Genomic DNA, 17,389 nt, shown 5'->3' on the forward strand with positions numbered 1-17,389 from the left:
ATATAATTATTATTTGGGCTTCACAGAGGATGTAAGCCCATATTCAATGTAAAGATCCTGATTAATATATCTGCTACTGGACAATGTATCTGATTTCTATCTGAGCACTGTCTTATCATAGAAGTTTTCTGTTACTCTAGGTATAGATGAACTGGAACCTAACTACATTGACAGGACTATATCTCGTAAGTAGAATAACTACCTACATTGACAGGACTATATCTCGTAAGTAGAATAACTACATTGACAGGACTATATCTCGTTAGTAGAATAACTACATTGACAGGACTATATCTCGTAAGTAGAATAACTACATTGACAGGACTATATCTCGTAAGTAGAATCTATCTTTACCGTTTATGCATTGTAATTTGTCATTGTGCTTGTTGACATTATCTTTACCACTGCTTATTCATATTCTAAAGGTTTTGTTTATGAATCTGTTTTTCTAATTATTTCAAGAAATTATTTAGACAACTTTTCTTTCTAGTTTCTTAATAATCAACAAATATATGTGTTCTTTATGTGTGATGTCATCAAGCATAGTCACCTTTTTAGCTCACCTGGCCCGAAGGGCCAAGTGAGCTATTCCCATCACTTTGCGTCCGGCGTCCGTCGTCGTCGTCCGGCGTCCGGCGTCCGTCGTCGTCGTCCGTCGTCGTTAACTTTTACAAAAATCTTCTCCTCTGAAACTACTGGGCCAAATCAAACCAAACTTGGCCACAATCATCATTGGGGTATCTAGTTTAAAAAATGTGTGGCGTGACCCGGTCAACCAACCAAGATGGCCGCCATGGCTAAAAATAGAACATAGGGGTAAAATGCAGTTTTTGGCTTATAACTCAAAAACCAAAGCATTTAGAGCAAATCTGACATGGGGTAAAAATGTTTATCAGGTCAAGATCTATCTGCCCTGAAATTTTCAGATGAATCGGTCAATCGGTTGTTGGGTTGCTGCCCCTGAATTGGTAATTTTGAGGAAATTTTGCTGTTTTTGGTTATTATCTTGAATATTATTATAGATAGAGATAAACTGTAAACAGCAATAATGTTCATCAAAGTAAGATCTACAAATAAGTCAACATGACCAAAATGGTCAGTTGACCCGTTTAGGAGTTATTGCCGTTTATAGTCAATTTTTAACCATTTTTCGTAAATTAAAGTAATCTTTTACAAAAATCTTCTCCTCTGAAACTACTGGGCCAAATTAATTCAAACTTGGCCACAATCATCTTTGGGGTATCTAGTTTAAAAAATGTGTGGCGTGACCTGGTCAACCAACCAAGATGGCCGCCACCGCTAAAAATAGAACATAGGGGTAAAATGCAGTTTTTGGCTTATAACTCAAAAAACAAAGCATTTTGAGGAAATCTGACATGGGATAAAATGTTTATCAGGTCAAGATCTATCTTCTCTGAAATTTTCAGATGAATCGGTCAATGGGTTGTTGGGTTGCTGCCCCTGAATTGGTAATTTTGAGGAAATTTTGCTGTTTTTGGTTATTATCTTGAATATTATTATAGATAGAGATAAACTGTAAACAGCAATAATGTTCATCAAAGTAAGATCTACAAATAAGTCAACATGACCAAAATGGTCAGTTGACCCGTTTAGGAGTTATTGCCGTTTATAGTCAATTTTTAACCATTTTTCGTAAATTAAAGTAATCTTTTACAAAAATCTTCTCCTCTGAAACTACTGGGCCAAATTAATTCAAACTTGGCCACAATCATCTTTGGGGTATCTAGTTTAAAAAATGTGTGGCGTGACCTGGTCAACCAACCAAGATGGCCGCCACCGCTAAAAATAGAACATAGGGGTAAAATGCAGTTTTTGGCTTATAACTCAAAAAACAAAGCATTTTGAGGAAATCTGACATGGGATAAAATGTTTATCAGGTCAAGATCTATCTTCTCTGAAATTTTCAGATGAATCGGTCAATGGGTTGTTGGGTTGCTGCCCCTGAATTGGTAATTTTGAGGAAATTTTGCTGTTTTTGGTTATTATCTTGAATATTATTATAGATAGAGATAAACTGTAAACAGCAATAATGTTCAGCAAAGTAAGATCTACAAATAAGTCAACATGACCAAAATGGTCAGTTGACCGGTTTAGGAGTTATTGCCCTTTATAGTCAATTTTTAACCATTTTTCGTAAATTAAAGTAATCTTTTACAAAAAGCTTCTCCTCTGAAACTACTGGGTTAAATTAATTCAAACTTGGCCACAATCATCTTTGGGGTATCTTGTTTAAAAAATGTGTGGCGTGACCTGGTCAACCAACCAAGATGGCCGCCACCGCTAAAAATAGAACATAGGGGTAAAATGCAGTTTTTGGCTTATAACTCAAAAACCAAAGCATTTTGAGGAAATCTGACATGGGGATATAAATGTTTATCAGGTCAAGATCTATCTGCCCTGAAATTTTCAGATGAATTGGTCAATCGGTTGTTGGGTTGCTGCCCCTGAATTGGTAATTTTGAGGAAATTTTGCTGTTTTTTGTTATTATCTTGAATATTATTATAGATAGAGATAAATTGTAAACAGCAATAATGTTCAGCAAAGTAAGATCTACAAATAAGTCAACATGACCAAAATGGTCAGTTGACCCGTTTAGGAGTTATTGCCCTTTATAGTCAATCTTTAACCATTTTTCATAAATCTAAGTAATCTTTTACAAAATCTCCACTGAAACTACTAGGCCACAATCATCTTTGGGGTATCTAGTTTGAAAAATGTGTCTGATGACCTGGCCATTCAACCAAGATGGCCGCCACGGCTAAAAATAGAACATAGGGGTAAAATGCAGTTTCTGGCTTATAACTATGAAACCAAAGCATCTAGAGCAAATCTGACAAGAAGTTAAATTGTTAATCAAGTCAATATCTATCTGCCCTGAATTTTTCAGATGAATTGGACAACTGGTTGTTGGGTTGCTGCCCTCCAATTGGTAATTTTTAAAGAAATTTTGCTGTTTTTGGTTATCTTGAATACTATTATAGATAGCGATAAACTGTAAACAGCAATAATGTTCAGCAAAGTAAGATCTACAAATAAGTCAACATGACCTAAATGGTCAATTGACCCCTTAAGGAGTTATTACCCTTTATAGTCAATTTTTAACAATTTTCATTAATTTGGTAAATTTATGTAAATTTTTACCAAATATAGTTCTCTGTTACTAATGGGCAAAGTTCATTATAGATATAATTGTAAGAAGCAAAATCGTTCAGTAAAGTAAGAACTTCAAAAACATCACCATCACCAAAATACAATTTTGTCATGAATCCATTTGTGTCCTTTGTTTAATATGCACATAGACCAAGGTGAGCGACACAGGCTCTTTAGAGCCTCTAGTTTTGCTTGTACAATAGGAAATTCATAGGAAAGCAAGAACATGTAATGTAACAGTTGAATTTTGACCAATAAGAAACAAAAGAAATGCTTGTTTATTATGTTTATTATAAAAAAAAAATCAAGTTGTTTCAAGCATTAGAGAAAAGATTCTAAAATATATTTATTACTAGAAATTCTGAATTTATGAGAATATGATAAGGTTCAACTCAGATATCTGTAAAATTGAAAATCAATATGTTCATAGTATTAAGTCATAATTAACACCAAAAAAACACACAAAAAAACAAGGAAAAAAGTTTCAATGTAACTTACTAATTTCTATATGTTGGCCTTTTTGTCTTTTAATTTTAAATACATAATTTTATTTCAGCTAACAATGGTGGACAATATGTCACTGCTTTCAACTGGCATCCCAAACAAGAAAACAGACTACTGATTGCCTGTACAAATGGTGCTATCAAAGATATGATTGTACATGAAAGAATTCCTGTGGTAAGATTAAACATTTCACAGTAAACTAGTTTTTTCTTTCTTTGTATGATGGTCTTGATGGTTTTTCCCCAAACTAGATGGATACTTCACGAATGAATCAATGAAATTTTTTGGCATGACTTTAATGCTGAAATTTGTTCATTGATTCTCAGATTTTTATCTTTTGTCTTGCGATCTTTGTTTAACGTCTTTTTGTTTGGTATGCACACAACATATTGATTTCATCACATTTCTGGATTGTCTTTTGTTTTAACAATGAAGATCTTTCTAATGAAAATAAAGTTCTTTGCTATTAGGTCAATTAGACAGCAAGACAAACATGTCTGTTAGAGAAGTTTACAATATGATTTAATACTTTTGATGCTGCAAAAAACCTATTGCCTTTCAGTACATAAGGAATGATGATTGATTAACAACCTTGGTACATTTACTTCCCCTGTTGAGGTATCCCTTGAATGAAAATTAATAGATATGTTTGCATGTAGGTAGTAATTAGTGTTAAATCCAAGCATATCCTATACACAGAATACTTTATACTTTAACAATGTTGTCAATCTGTTTTGTAGATATTTTCTCCACAATTTCATATAACCTGGGGAAATGGAAAGAAACTAGTAGACCAGGAACTAAAATCTACAGATATATCACTTCTGATGAAAGACAGAGCTTCTAAAGGTTACGGGTTACAGGTGTGTCTGTCTAAATCATACTTAAATCAAGTGTTACAACAGATCTGGAATTGATCTTACTTACAAAACATGACCTACATTTTGTCATAAGTGAAAAAATATATAATCCTCTAATCCGATATAAAAATATATAATCCTCTAATCTGATATATGGAGTGCCATCATTATACTGTATGTCATAAAATTGAGAATGGAAATGGGGAATGTGTCAAGGAGACAACAATCCAACCATAGAACAGCCACCAATGGGTCTTCAATGCAGCGAGAAACTCCGGCACCCGGAAGAGTCCTCATTATAATGACTTGTAAGTGGCATTCACATCCATGATATATATTATATATGAGGAAAGACTTTATGTAATTTTGTAATATTTTGATAGTCTTTACATTGTTTTCTGTAATCTGTCATTTAGTTACAACTGTATTTTACATTGCCAGTCTGATCATGTTTTCCACAATGTACAACTAGTGAAAGAAGATGCCAAGCTGTACGGTATGTGGAGATGGTTATCATGTATCCTTTATACAGTCAGGGTATAACATCTATTTAACTTGTTTGAAACAGTACCGTTTAGGGAAGGTACTAAAAACAAACGAATGAAATAAAATGATAAAATAATCAGAAATATGATAGATGATAAATTGGATGATTATAATTAAAATGCATATTCAGGTCAACAACAGGTTAATGTGATATGAATATAATCCCTTCTTTCTACTAGACTGACATGCTGAGCCAAATATGATGTGCTCCCAATAAATGTTCTCATCAAGAATACTTTTTCAGATCATTGATTTTATAGACCAATAAATATTGTGGCTATACATGTGTATAAGAACAAGAAAACAGGAAGAACATTTGGATGCTACCTGTGGATTACCTTTTAAATTAAACATATTAACTCAAAATATTTACAAATTTTTATTAGTAATTCTTTGAAGTCCATTGTTTATCATTCCTTTAACTAAAACCAGTGTCCCATGATATGGTTGAAGAACACAAATCTCAGGGTCAATCCTATAAACACAGTGGTGTATATCATCTGATGGACTTCAACAAAGGCAGTACCATGAAATATCAGTCATTCCAGTATACAGATGGTAGTACTGGTACAAAATACTTTATGAGACAGTATCTTAGTGAAGAAAGGTCAGTATGGGATTATATGGCCCTAACCCCTAACTATGGTTCATTGACTTTAAAACTTAAATCAAATGTGTTAATATGTTAGTTCAAAGAGAACCACTTATGATTAGACAATGGTATTTGGTATGCAGTTCTATACACATTGGCATTTCTCACTTTTATTGAGATAATTTGGCACTGTACCTTCAAACATGGTTCTATGACATTAAAATTGAGAATAATAATGGGGAATGTGTCAAAGAGACAACAACCCGACCATAGAAAAAACAACAGCAGAAGGTCACTAACAGGTCTTCAATGTAGCGAGACATTCCCGCACCCGGAGGCGTCCTTCAGCTGGCCCCTAAACAAATACCGGTACATACTAGTTGGTATTGAATATTTTGCACAGTTAACATGTTAAAACATTGCCATTTTAATTTCAACATTTGTATTATACTATCAAATTTACATATAGGCCAGAGATATCTCGGTGTCAACATTTTATCTAGTCTTATCATGTGTATTAATACATATTTTACCTATTGTAGAGACAAGGTTTTACAGTTGTGTGGCTGGGGTAACAGTGATAACACAGAAGGGTTAAATCTTTTTCTCAAAGAGTAAGTGTTGTTCAATATTGAGTTAAACAGTTTTTTAGCATACCAGTAAGCCTTTTCATATCATACCAGTAAGCCTTTTCATATCATTTTAAAGATTGGTCCCAAATGCTACTTCAATTTTTTAGTTCTTAAAAAAAACCTGATTACAATTTTTAAAGAAGTAGAAAGTAAATCTTTCTAATTTTTCAAAATTCTCCTGCAAATTTTGATTGAGAAGAGAGATAATGAATGTTTTGGTTAAAGTTGAACGGTTCATTATATTCTATATCTTCACCATAAATATTTCAGATTGCATAAAAATGGACAGACATCAAAGGCTGCAGCGATAGCACTGTTTAACTTGAAGTTTGGACAAACTATAGAAATACTCAGTGGAAAATACAAGCATCAAGCAGAAGGTATGGTTAATCACTCTTCAAACAGGGTGAAAACTTTAGTTCAAAGATAGAATTTTTATGCCCCACCTACGATAGTAGAGGGGCATTATGTTTTCTGGTCTGTGCGTCCATTCGTCCGTCCGTCCGTTCGTTCTTTCGTCCGTTCGTTCGTTCATCCGTCTGTCCCGCTTCAGGTTAAAGTTTTTGGTCAAGGTAGTTTTTGATGAATTTGAAGTCCAATCGACTTCAAACTTGGTACACATGTTCCCTATGATATGATCTTTCTAATTTTAATGCCAAATAAATTAGAGATTTTACCCCAATTTCAGGGTCCACTGAACATAGAAAATGATAGTGCGAGTGGGGCATTCGTGTACTGAGGACACATTCTTGTTTTCTTCTATTTCCTGCCTCTTGCATAATGATCCAGTGACATTCCATTGTAATAACTATAATCAGATCAAATATTGTGTGGGTCATATGAATCGGTGCAGTGCATGCTTTTTCAATTATTGTGATGTCAATCACTCAAGGATTCTTAATTGCACAATAATACAAGGATATTTCATCATTATATAAGACTAACATCACACCAATTCTGAAATAACCTGAATTACATAATCATAAATGTGTTTTGTTTTATACATTTATTTTGTTCTTGCAGTATTATTTTAGTCCTGCTTATATGAGGATATCTAAAATCAATTCTTTTCTTATCACTTTTTGTGCCTAATAATTGTTTATAAATCAGCTCATTTTAACAAATTATTTTGTAACTCCAACCCAGACCCCCATTATAGATGGTGAAACTTTTACAAACAGAAAGAATGGGATAAATCATTTTTTAATAAATTGTATAATTTTCTATTTTACAGACAGTACAATGATGAATGCTGTTGCCATGGCGATATCAGGTTACTCAGAAGATAAACAAACTTTATGGAGGAAAACCTGTTCCGCATTACTACACAAGTTAACCGATCCATACCTCAGAGCAATATTTGCATTTTTATCATGTGAAAAAGACAATTATCAAGAAATTCTGGTATACTTTGAATATGTTTCATGTTAAAAGGGAATAAGACATTTTTCTCATTAGGAATTAAAGTTACTAGTGCAAATGTACAATAAAAGTAAATGAATTGGCAGTTACTGTTGATTTCCACAATATTATAGATTAATTTGTTTTTCCAGCTATGGATAACTTTTCAGGTTTCTGTGTTTACATAATATTATATTGATATGCTGAAAGTGGGCAATGGTGTTAAACACCAAACAATCATTCAAAAAATTTATTTCAAAGATTTGGGGATTTACTACTTACAACAGTTGTATAAAGTATAAATGATGAAAAAAAATCACAGATTGAAACATTTTTTTGTGTCTAAAAAGAATAGGATATAATATTTTTAATATATAATTAGTGCTCTTGAGAAAAAATATTTATGAAAATGACTTGCTGCTTTGTTTAGTATAACTTAAAAGTGATACATTTTGGAAAAAAGATATAAATGAAACCCTCATATTATTATATGATATTTTAGGATTTGATTGTCTACAAAGATTGTTTCCTTTATTTGTAGGACATGAAGGATCTTAATCTATGTGACAGAGTGGCCTTTGCTGCACTATATCTTTCAGACAGTAAGGTAGGCCATATACATACACTATAAGTGATGTCTTTTTAAAACAAGTTTCAGAAGGCACCCTTTTGAAGAGGAAACTTTTAGTCATGAGTGCTACATGTGGAGCAGGATCTGTTTAGTCACAGGTGCTATATGTTTTTATACGCCCGTCAAAATTTTGACGGGACGTATTATGGTATACAAATTATACGTTCAGGTATTTCATTTCCAATTTTTATGGAAATATTCTTTATAAAGCACAAAGGTGTCAGTATTCACCTCAAAAACTAACAAAACCTTTGAATAGACTTATTAAGAAGGGATATAGTTATGATACTGTTGTCAGGTCATTAAAGATTGCATTTTTTGGCGTTAATATTGATTCATATTGAGTCTTTGCATCGGAACTAAACACATTTATTCAAAAACCAGTTGTTGGCATGACACGGGTTATGATCTTCTCATATATGTTGTTATGATGGTATGATACTAAACCCCTAACGGGAAGGATTGTGCCTGATGTTCATATGATGAAATCATAATCTTTCAGTCAGTTTAATTGAAGTCTGGAGCTGGCATGTCAGTTAACTGCTAGTAGTATGTTGTTATTTATGTATTATTGTCATTTTGTTTATTTTCTTTGGTTACATCTTCTGACATCAGACTCGGACTTCTCTTGAACTGAATTTTAATGTGCGTATTGTTATGCGTTTACTTTTCTACATTGGCTAGAGGTATAGGGGGAGGGTTGAGATCTCACAAACATGTTTAACCCCACCGCATTTTTGCGCCTGTCCCAAGTCAGGAGCCTCTGGTCTTTGTTAGTCTTGTATTATTTGAATTTTAGTTTCTTGTGTACAATTTGGAAATTTGTATGGCGTTCATTATCACTGAACTAGTATATATTTTTTTAGGGGCCAGCTGAAGGATGCCTACGGGGAAATTTTTCGCTACATTGAAGACCTGTTGGTGACCTTCTGCTGTATTTTTTTCTATGGTCGGGTTGTTGTCTCTTTGGCACATTCCCCATTTCCATTCTCAATTTTAAATGTCCGGTGTCCATCCGTCTGTCCGTCCGTCCGTCCGTCTGTCCGGCGTAAACATGTTGCACCTTAACTTGAGAACGACTTATCCAAATTTCATGAAACTTAATATAGTTGTTTCTTATGATGGTATAATGATCTGTATACCTTTTGGTGAAAATAAGATTAAAACTTTTTGAGTTACAGCACTTTGTAACTAACACAGGGGTGTGTTTTTTCCCCATGTCGCACCGTATCTCAAAAACAATTCTTGATTATGGCTTAAAACTTTACACACTTCTGAGTTATATTAATCTTAATATCTGTATAGTTTTTGGTGATGATTCAAAATTCCATTTTTGAGTTATTGAGTATTTTGTAAAAAAGGGGGAGGTTTTTTTTACATTTCGCGCCATATCTCAAAAATGATTAATGATTATTGCTTAAAACTTTACACATGTCTTTGTTATATTAATCTAAAGATCTGTATACTTTTTGGTGATGATTAAAAATTTCAATTTAGAGTTATTGAGTATTTTGTAAAAAAGGGGGAGGGTTTTTTTACATGTTGTGCCGTATCTCAGAAACAAATTTATGATTATTGCTTAAAACTTTACACACTTCTTTGTTATATTAATCTAAAGATCTGTATACTTTTTGGGGATGATTCAAAATTTTATTTTTGAGTTATTGAGTATTTTGTAAAACAGGGGAGTTTTTTTTTACATGTCACGCCCTATCTCAAAAATAATTTATGATTATTGCTTAAAACTTAACACACTTCTTTTCTATATTAATCTAAAGATCTGTATACTTTTTAGTTTTGATTCAAAATTTTATTTTTATTGAATTTAGTTTTTGTAAAAAAAAAAACAGGATGGGGGGTTTCACATGTCCCGCCGTGTCTCAAAAACGATATATGGTTATTGCTTAAAACTTTCTCAGTAACTATTTATGATTATTGCATAAAACTTACACACAAGACGTCGGCGTATCATGCGCTCATGGCGCAGCTGTTTATTCTTTTCTTGCCATGGTGTTGTCATTTTATTTCCGACTTGTTTGAATGTATCTTTGGTATCTTTTTCACTTTTAAATGCTGCAAGAGCAGTACCTCTGCTTAAAACATTTTATGTTTCTGTGTTTATCTGTTATTAGTGTTAAATGGAAACCAAAAGAGCAAAATGTACATAGAACATACATTGACCGAAAAGTAAAGTCGGTCCAATTATAAATTACTAGAGCCATTATAGTACAACTTTAAACAAAAATTTTGATGGCACAAAGGAAAAGTGATTTTACTTTTATATAATAATATCATAATTTACAATCCTATTAAATGAGTAATTGATGATTTGTATGTTTAAGCTTCAAGAGTTTATGGAATCATTGATAAAGGAAGTGAAAGAAAATGGAGATTTGGATGGTTTGTTGTTAACAGGTATAGTCATTAATAATCTGTTAACAGGTAAAGACATTAATAATCTGTTAACAGGTATAGTCATTAATAATCTGTTAACAGGTATAGTCATTAATAATCTGTTAACAGGTAAAGACATTAATAATCTGTTAACAGGTATAGTCATTTATAATCTGTTAACAGGTATAGTCATTAATAATCTGTTAACAGGTATAGTCATTAATAATCTGTTAACAGGTTTAGTCATTAATAATCTAATGAGTTACAACTATTCAGTCATAAACTAACCTTAATCTTATGGTGACTTATAGTTGCTAATATCTTGAGATAGGTGAAGTGAAGCAACCGGCTAAAATTTCAGGCTGGTGTGGCAAATATGAAAGACACTAATGATTTACAATTTTAGTTCTGACATCTTTTGTGCAAATGAACTATCATATATTATACATTGAGTGTTTTGATTCTAAATGTATATTGCAACATAAAATTATAGTAACAGAATTCTTCAAAACCAAAGAAATTCTTCTTACACGTATCTTTGCATACAGCTTGAGTGTTGTTTTTGCACTGTGTCCTATAAGAGTATTGTTGCTTTTTTCAATTAAAAAAAAACAAATGTTTTGTGAACTACTGACAGTGAAGTAGATATGGTACAAGAAAAAATTTCTGAAATAAATTTCATAGAAAAAGATTAACATTAAAAAAACATCATAGAGATTCTAATAAAATGATTTTTTATTTAATTATTTGGAAACATAAATAGCTCTAAAATAAGAGAACACAAGTGTCATGCTACAGTTTGGTATATTTAGGTTTAACAAGTGATGGTATAGACCTATTACAAAGACATCTAGATAGAACTGGTGACATACAGACTGTAGCTTTATCCATTGTTTATAGCATGCCTTGTGATATTACTAAAGAAGACAAAGAAAAAGTGGTTATGTGGATCCAATGGTAAGACTTTATGTGGATAACTATTGTAACGAATAAGTAATGTAGTTACATTAGTGGATGTGATGTGGGTTTCTTTTTATTTGATACGTAATGTGAATCTAGTGGTAAAATGATATGTGGATTAGTTTTGCATCAATTAAGTGATGTCAATATAAAGGAATGGTGTTAAATTTATCACTTTTGATGTCAATATAAAGGAATGGTGTTAAATTTATCACTTTTGAATCAAATGAGTGGATTTCGTTTGAATTGGATAATTTATATTGATCAAGTGGTAAGATCTTAGGTGGATTAATTTTATATTAGAAAATTTATATTGATTATTTTGGCATCAAATTAGTTTTATGGATCTGATTGTAAAATTGATGTGGAATACTTTTGTATGACATCATTTAAAAGATCTGACGCACACACAAAAACATGTTTAATGTCAAAAGATAAGGATTTTGCTTATTACCATAAATAATACTTTTGACAATATAAAGTAGGAACAGTGCATTAAGGGCATATGATACAGTTATAGGGGAGGTCAAATGTTATTTTCGCGACATCAAACTGTGACATATCAGGAAAAGATGCATTTTTCGACTGATTTTTATCATTCAAACTGATTTAATTTGAAAACGAGTTCATGGACACCTCTTTTTTAAAATAATATTTGGTTTGAATAAGTATGAAGATTATTTGTACCAGTTTTCAAGAAAATGTCAATAGTGCAATTTTTTTTAATTTTAAAAATACAGTCAAACCTGATTAAACCGGACCCTGAATAAACCGGTTTCCTGTCCATTCCGGCCGAAAATGAAAGTCCCATATTTTTCCATTCAAAGTCTTTGATAAAATACCCTTTGTAAACCGGACCCTGTGTATTCCGAATTCCGGTCTTATTATGACGTCCCAATACTCTTAATTACATTATATATTACCTGTCAAAGCCGGTTTGTCTAATTAATTTCAATGATCGATATGCAAATCAAAACATATTTGTTGATACAATATAACTTTTCGTGATAATCAATTAGTCAGGTGTCAAACTGTGAACCTACAATCGTACAGTAGTGAGCTGTATTATTTATTAAAACATTATAAACGTGTCAATTAAACGAAAAGACACACCGAATATATATCTCGGATTGAACTTACGTTTTAACTTGGATAAACAAATTAAAATAGCGAGTGGTAAAAAATTCACATCGTAATTTCGAAATCCTTGGTTCCTTGTTGTGAACCCCTAAACAAATGACCTTGATAATGAAAAAACACCCGGATGACAACAATCAATGCATATTGTACACTGTACAACAACGTTTCGAAAGTGATGACATTACGTTTGATAATATTCTGGCTTTTTAATCGGCCATTCCAACATTTCAAATTATTGATCATGGGAGTAAATCGAAATTCTCGTCTTACAATCCAAACAACGCGAGCATTATGATGCAAATGCAAACAATGAAAAACGAAGTGAAGTATTTTAATTGGTCAGATATAATTTACAATCAGAGAGAATTTTTTCATGCAAAATATCGGACGTCACAAGTCATTAACTTCCGGTCAAAACAGAAACCTGAATAAACCGGCTCACTGTCCAAACCGGCCCTTTTTCATGGTCCCGTAGCCGGCCGGTTTATACAGGTTTTACTGTATACAGCAAAAAATGATGTTTTTTCTACATTCATGAATATTTGATAAATATGAGTTATTTGTAAAATAAAATGCATAAATTTGAAGAACATTTTTATCTAAAAGAAATTACAGATAATTTAACAGCTTGTGTTCATTTTTCAAAATAAAAAAAGTTATGTATTTCTTTCGAAAGGAAAAATTCGTTGAAAAATCCGAATTTTGTGCAAATATCTGAAATTTCGACCTCATTTTACTCAAACAGTAGCACATGAAGGTATATATTTTATTACATATTTGATTTAATCAGGTGAAAAATAGCCTATATGCAAATTTTCATCAAAATTTCAATATGGGATCAAAACTGTATCGTATGCCCTTAAAGCTTCTTTTATAAGAAATTTGTTTTGAATTTTATTTGTAAGATGAGCGTATATATCTGTGAAAAGTGATAGTTCATATATTATGATGAAAGATAACTTTGGTCATGCTTTTAATTACTACAAGATATCATTGAGTTTGCTGAAACATTAATCTCCATCCATATAAGTAATCTAGTACTACAAAAAATATCCCCAATTTACTTCCAGCTACAGAGAAATGTTAGACAGATGGCAGCTGTGGCACTACAGGTGAGTTATATTTATTTATCTAGTATAACACGTGTGGCAGATGTGGCATTAAGATTAAATATGTTTAGTACTCCAGTCTTACACAGGTGGCAGACGTGGCAGTGCTGTTGCGCAGCATGGTATATTCAGTATTCTGCAATTTATCCCTTTCTGCACCCGTTGTATAAAAAAAATTAATCAACGTGGGATTTGTTTAATCTCAGTTTTTAATTGGTTAAATCCGATTAAGACGTCTAATTTTCTTGCTTTCCTTGGAATTTCCTATTGTGACGGCATGAAAAAAGACGACCATGTCTAATGACGTCACATAGAAAGAACACATCATTTTGCAGATTATTCGAAAAGAAGGAATACGTTTACCTGCATATTATTTGAAAATCATTAAGAGAAACAGATTCTACCACCAAATCTCGTGTAATACGATATTTATCCACTCTCGACAGTTAAATTTTAAATATTTAACTGTCTCAAGTGGATCAATATTGTATCACACTCGATGCAGTGGTAGAATCTATATTTCTCAGGTTAAACAGGTGGCAATAATGGCAATACAAGTGAGTTATATTCAGTTATCTAATGTTGCATAGGTGGCACTTGTGGCACTACAGGTGAAATATATTTAGTTTTCTTGAACAAGTAGGTCAGGAAATGGAGAAAAACAAATCATATTTTGGTTATCAGGTAACATGGATAAGACTGAAATACTAGTAATGGAAAGTGTTTCTTCAAATTTATTTGTTATTCTGACAAGAGATTTCTGATGCCATATTGGAATAATTTTAGGGACCATTATGCTTTTGGTCTATCATCTGTCAGTCTCTGTCCATTGAGATGATTTCAGGTTTGTTTATTGATCCATCCATGTGTCTCCTTGTTTATCTGTACATTCCATATCATGATATCAAAGGTTAAAGTTTGGGTTAAATGAAGTTTACCATTCAGTTGAGGTCAAATATAAATGGTTGCATATGCTAATTATGAAGTTAACTTCCAAGAATAAAAATATAGTATTGCTTTTGCTGGGATTTCACAGTTCTTAAGACATACACATTTTATTGTGCTAACAAAGCAGGGTGTCCTAGAACAGAATATTTTTAATTTTCAGTTAAAGAATTTTAGTTCCAAAGATTTTTGTTATAATTATAAAATGTCTTTATTACAGAGCCAAACTAGACATAATTTGGCACCAAAATGATACTAGTACCAGAGTTCCATCGCAGGCTTTCATCAGTTGTAATTTCTGTGGCAAAAGTATTGCCTGTAACTTGCCTATGGTGCAAAGATCTTTACCTTTTATGTCAGGTCCTATGGCAGCTAATTTTAACAGACCAAAGGTATGTTGAACTTGTCTCTCTTTTGTACACTGCTAAATTATCTATTGTTATTTTTTTTTATAGACATTTTTCAGGATCAAAGTTCAAAGTCATGGACAATTAATTTTTGGTTTTACAAATTCTGCAGATTTTTAGTGCTAAAAGAGACACATCCATATCAGATTTTGTTTTCAAAGATGAAATTACACACATTGTCATATTATTTTATTATTACACCTCCATCAGGCAATTGCATATAATGGCCAATCTTTGTGTATACATGTATTAAATGTATATATTTCTCAGGTAACAGGTACATGTTATATTTTACAGGTTACCTGCTGTCCAGGATGTAGGAAGCCATTACCTCGTTGTGCATTGTGTCTAACAAACTTAGGCACCCCCTCGGGTACAGGGTTGTATCATCATAAGGAAAAATTGGGTAAGTCAACATCCGTATCTAACAAACTTAGGCCACCCCTCAGGTTCAGGGTTTTACCATTATAAGGAAAAGTTGGGTAAGTCAACATCTGTATCTAACAAACTTAGGCTACCCCTCAGGTACAGGGTTGTACCATTATAAGGAAAAATTGGGTAAGTCAACATCCATATCGAACAAATTTAGGCACCCCCTCAGGTACAGGGTTGTACCATCATAAGGAATAATTGGGTAAGTGAAACGTCTGTATTTCCTCTGTAGTCTTTTGTTATTAAGAAAATCTTAAATTTAGTTTTGAAAAATAACCTCTTGAGAAAAGATAGAGAAGATAATTGTAGAGCAATACAAAATATGAAGGAGCACAACACAATGGCCAATAGACACAAGATAGATCTCAAAACGCCGCAAAGAATAACAAAGATTTATTGAAACAAGCCAAATTAAAAACTTGGGGTGAACACATAAGTAGATCCTGATCGTATACAAATACTGTTAGTATCTCCCGATTTTCCATATTTATTATGTTTGTAATAATATTATTTTATTACCTTGTGTATCTTTTGTGGTCTCCTAATCATAAAATATTAGAACCAGTGTCATCTTTGAAATAATGTATTTATAATTTCAGGTTTAGACAGTAAATTATCTCCCTTTCAAGACTGGTTTTCTTGGTGTCAATCTTGTCGTCATGGTGGACATGTTTCCCATTTATTTGAATGGTTTGATGAACATTCAGAATGTCCCGTAACAGGATGTACATGTAATTGTGTATCCCGAGATCATCTAGAAAGACTGAGTTTAAAAGCAGTGGTGTGACACAAAATAAAATTTTATATATTTCTTGCAATGTTCTCAATATGTCACAAGCTTTAATATCAAACAGTTGTTGTTATTTCAAAATAAGTATAAAGTATGGATACTTTCAATTGAAGTTTATGACTATAAAAATAAATGTAAGTCTATGTTGTATGAAAGAGAAAACTATTCACCAAAGACCACTGACAGGATAGATAACATCTACTTAATTACATTTAAAATTGATAGATGTTATAAAAAAAATCACCAATCCAAAAATCTGTTGTGCGTTTGCAGAAGAGTCCTTTATATATCCATCCATCTCCCTCAACACAGATATATTTGGTGGCTTTACTTTCGCTGTTCTCCAGTTATGTCCTTTTATTAATGGAAAATGCTAAATTTGCGATTTTCATTTCTTACTTATTGTGCCTCAACCAAATCTTATATAAATTATACAAATCGTGTTTGAATCTGGTGGCAACTGTTTCACCATTCTCCAGACATATATGTCTCTTTGTTAATGGATTTTTTTTTTTTTTACTTTAGTTTGCCTAAACCAATTGTTATTACTGGTATACACAATGCTTAATACCACCAAACACAGATCAAGTTATGTCCCTTTATAGATAGAAAAATTATGAATTTGTGGTATATTTACAATTAGAGGCATCTGTGTCCCACATTCTTCTTTTATTTTATTTTGAGAGGGGTCAGCTTGTTGGTTTTTTTCCTCTGTTTATGCATCTTTATTCCCCTTCCTCATCAGATTGGGTATCTAAAACTTACACTTATCCATCAATTCCAATATTGGTTTCCATTCTCTAACTTTTGTATGCCTTAACCAAATATTATGTAACTTATACATACACAATGCTTATAACCACAAAATACAGAT

The 17,389-nt window shown here is 32.3% G+C and overlaps 1 protein-coding gene across 3 annotated transcripts in view; it reads left to right on the forward strand.

Moving 5' to 3' along the window:
- The window catches only part of LOC139513788 (GATOR2 complex protein MIOS-like), a 36,446-nt gene extending 19,910 nt beyond the window's left edge, over positions 1 to 16,536 (forward strand). For 2 of the 3 annotated variants that reach the window (XM_071302592.1, XM_071302593.1), the window contains exons 13-27: positions 141 to 185; positions 3,729 to 3,850; positions 4,417 to 4,539; positions 4,978 to 5,053; positions 5,515 to 5,689; positions 6,217 to 6,288; positions 6,577 to 6,686; positions 7,541 to 7,710; positions 8,249 to 8,314; positions 10,681 to 10,753; positions 11,545 to 11,689; positions 13,903 to 13,944; positions 15,107 to 15,278; positions 15,591 to 15,699; positions 16,325 to 16,536. In XM_071302592.1, coding sequence (XP_071158693.1) covers positions 141 to 185; positions 3,729 to 3,850; positions 4,417 to 4,539; positions 4,978 to 5,053; positions 5,515 to 5,689; positions 6,217 to 6,288; positions 6,577 to 6,686; positions 7,541 to 7,710; positions 8,249 to 8,314; positions 10,681 to 10,753; positions 11,545 to 11,689; positions 13,903 to 13,944; positions 15,107 to 15,278; positions 15,591 to 15,699; positions 16,325 to 16,512 — 1,688 coding nt within the window. In that variant the 3' untranslated portion in view covers positions 16,513 to 16,536. Of the gene's footprint in view, positions 1 to 140; positions 186 to 3,728; positions 3,851 to 4,416; positions 4,540 to 4,977; positions 5,054 to 5,514; positions 5,690 to 6,216; positions 6,289 to 6,576; positions 6,687 to 7,540; positions 7,711 to 8,248; positions 8,315 to 10,680; positions 10,754 to 11,544; positions 11,690 to 13,902; positions 13,945 to 15,106; positions 15,279 to 15,590; positions 15,700 to 15,894; positions 15,939 to 16,324 lie in introns of those variants that run through there. The other variant, XM_071302595.1, reaches the window with a different exon arrangement.
- The last annotated feature ends 853 nt before the right edge of the window (positions 16,537 to 17,389 follow it).

This window comes from Mytilus edulis, chromosome 2, assembly GCF_963676685.1.
Source record: "Mytilus edulis chromosome 2, xbMytEdul2.2, whole genome shotgun sequence".
Taxonomy (NCBI): Eukaryota; Metazoa; Mollusca; class Bivalvia; order Mytilida; family Mytilidae; genus Mytilus; species Mytilus edulis.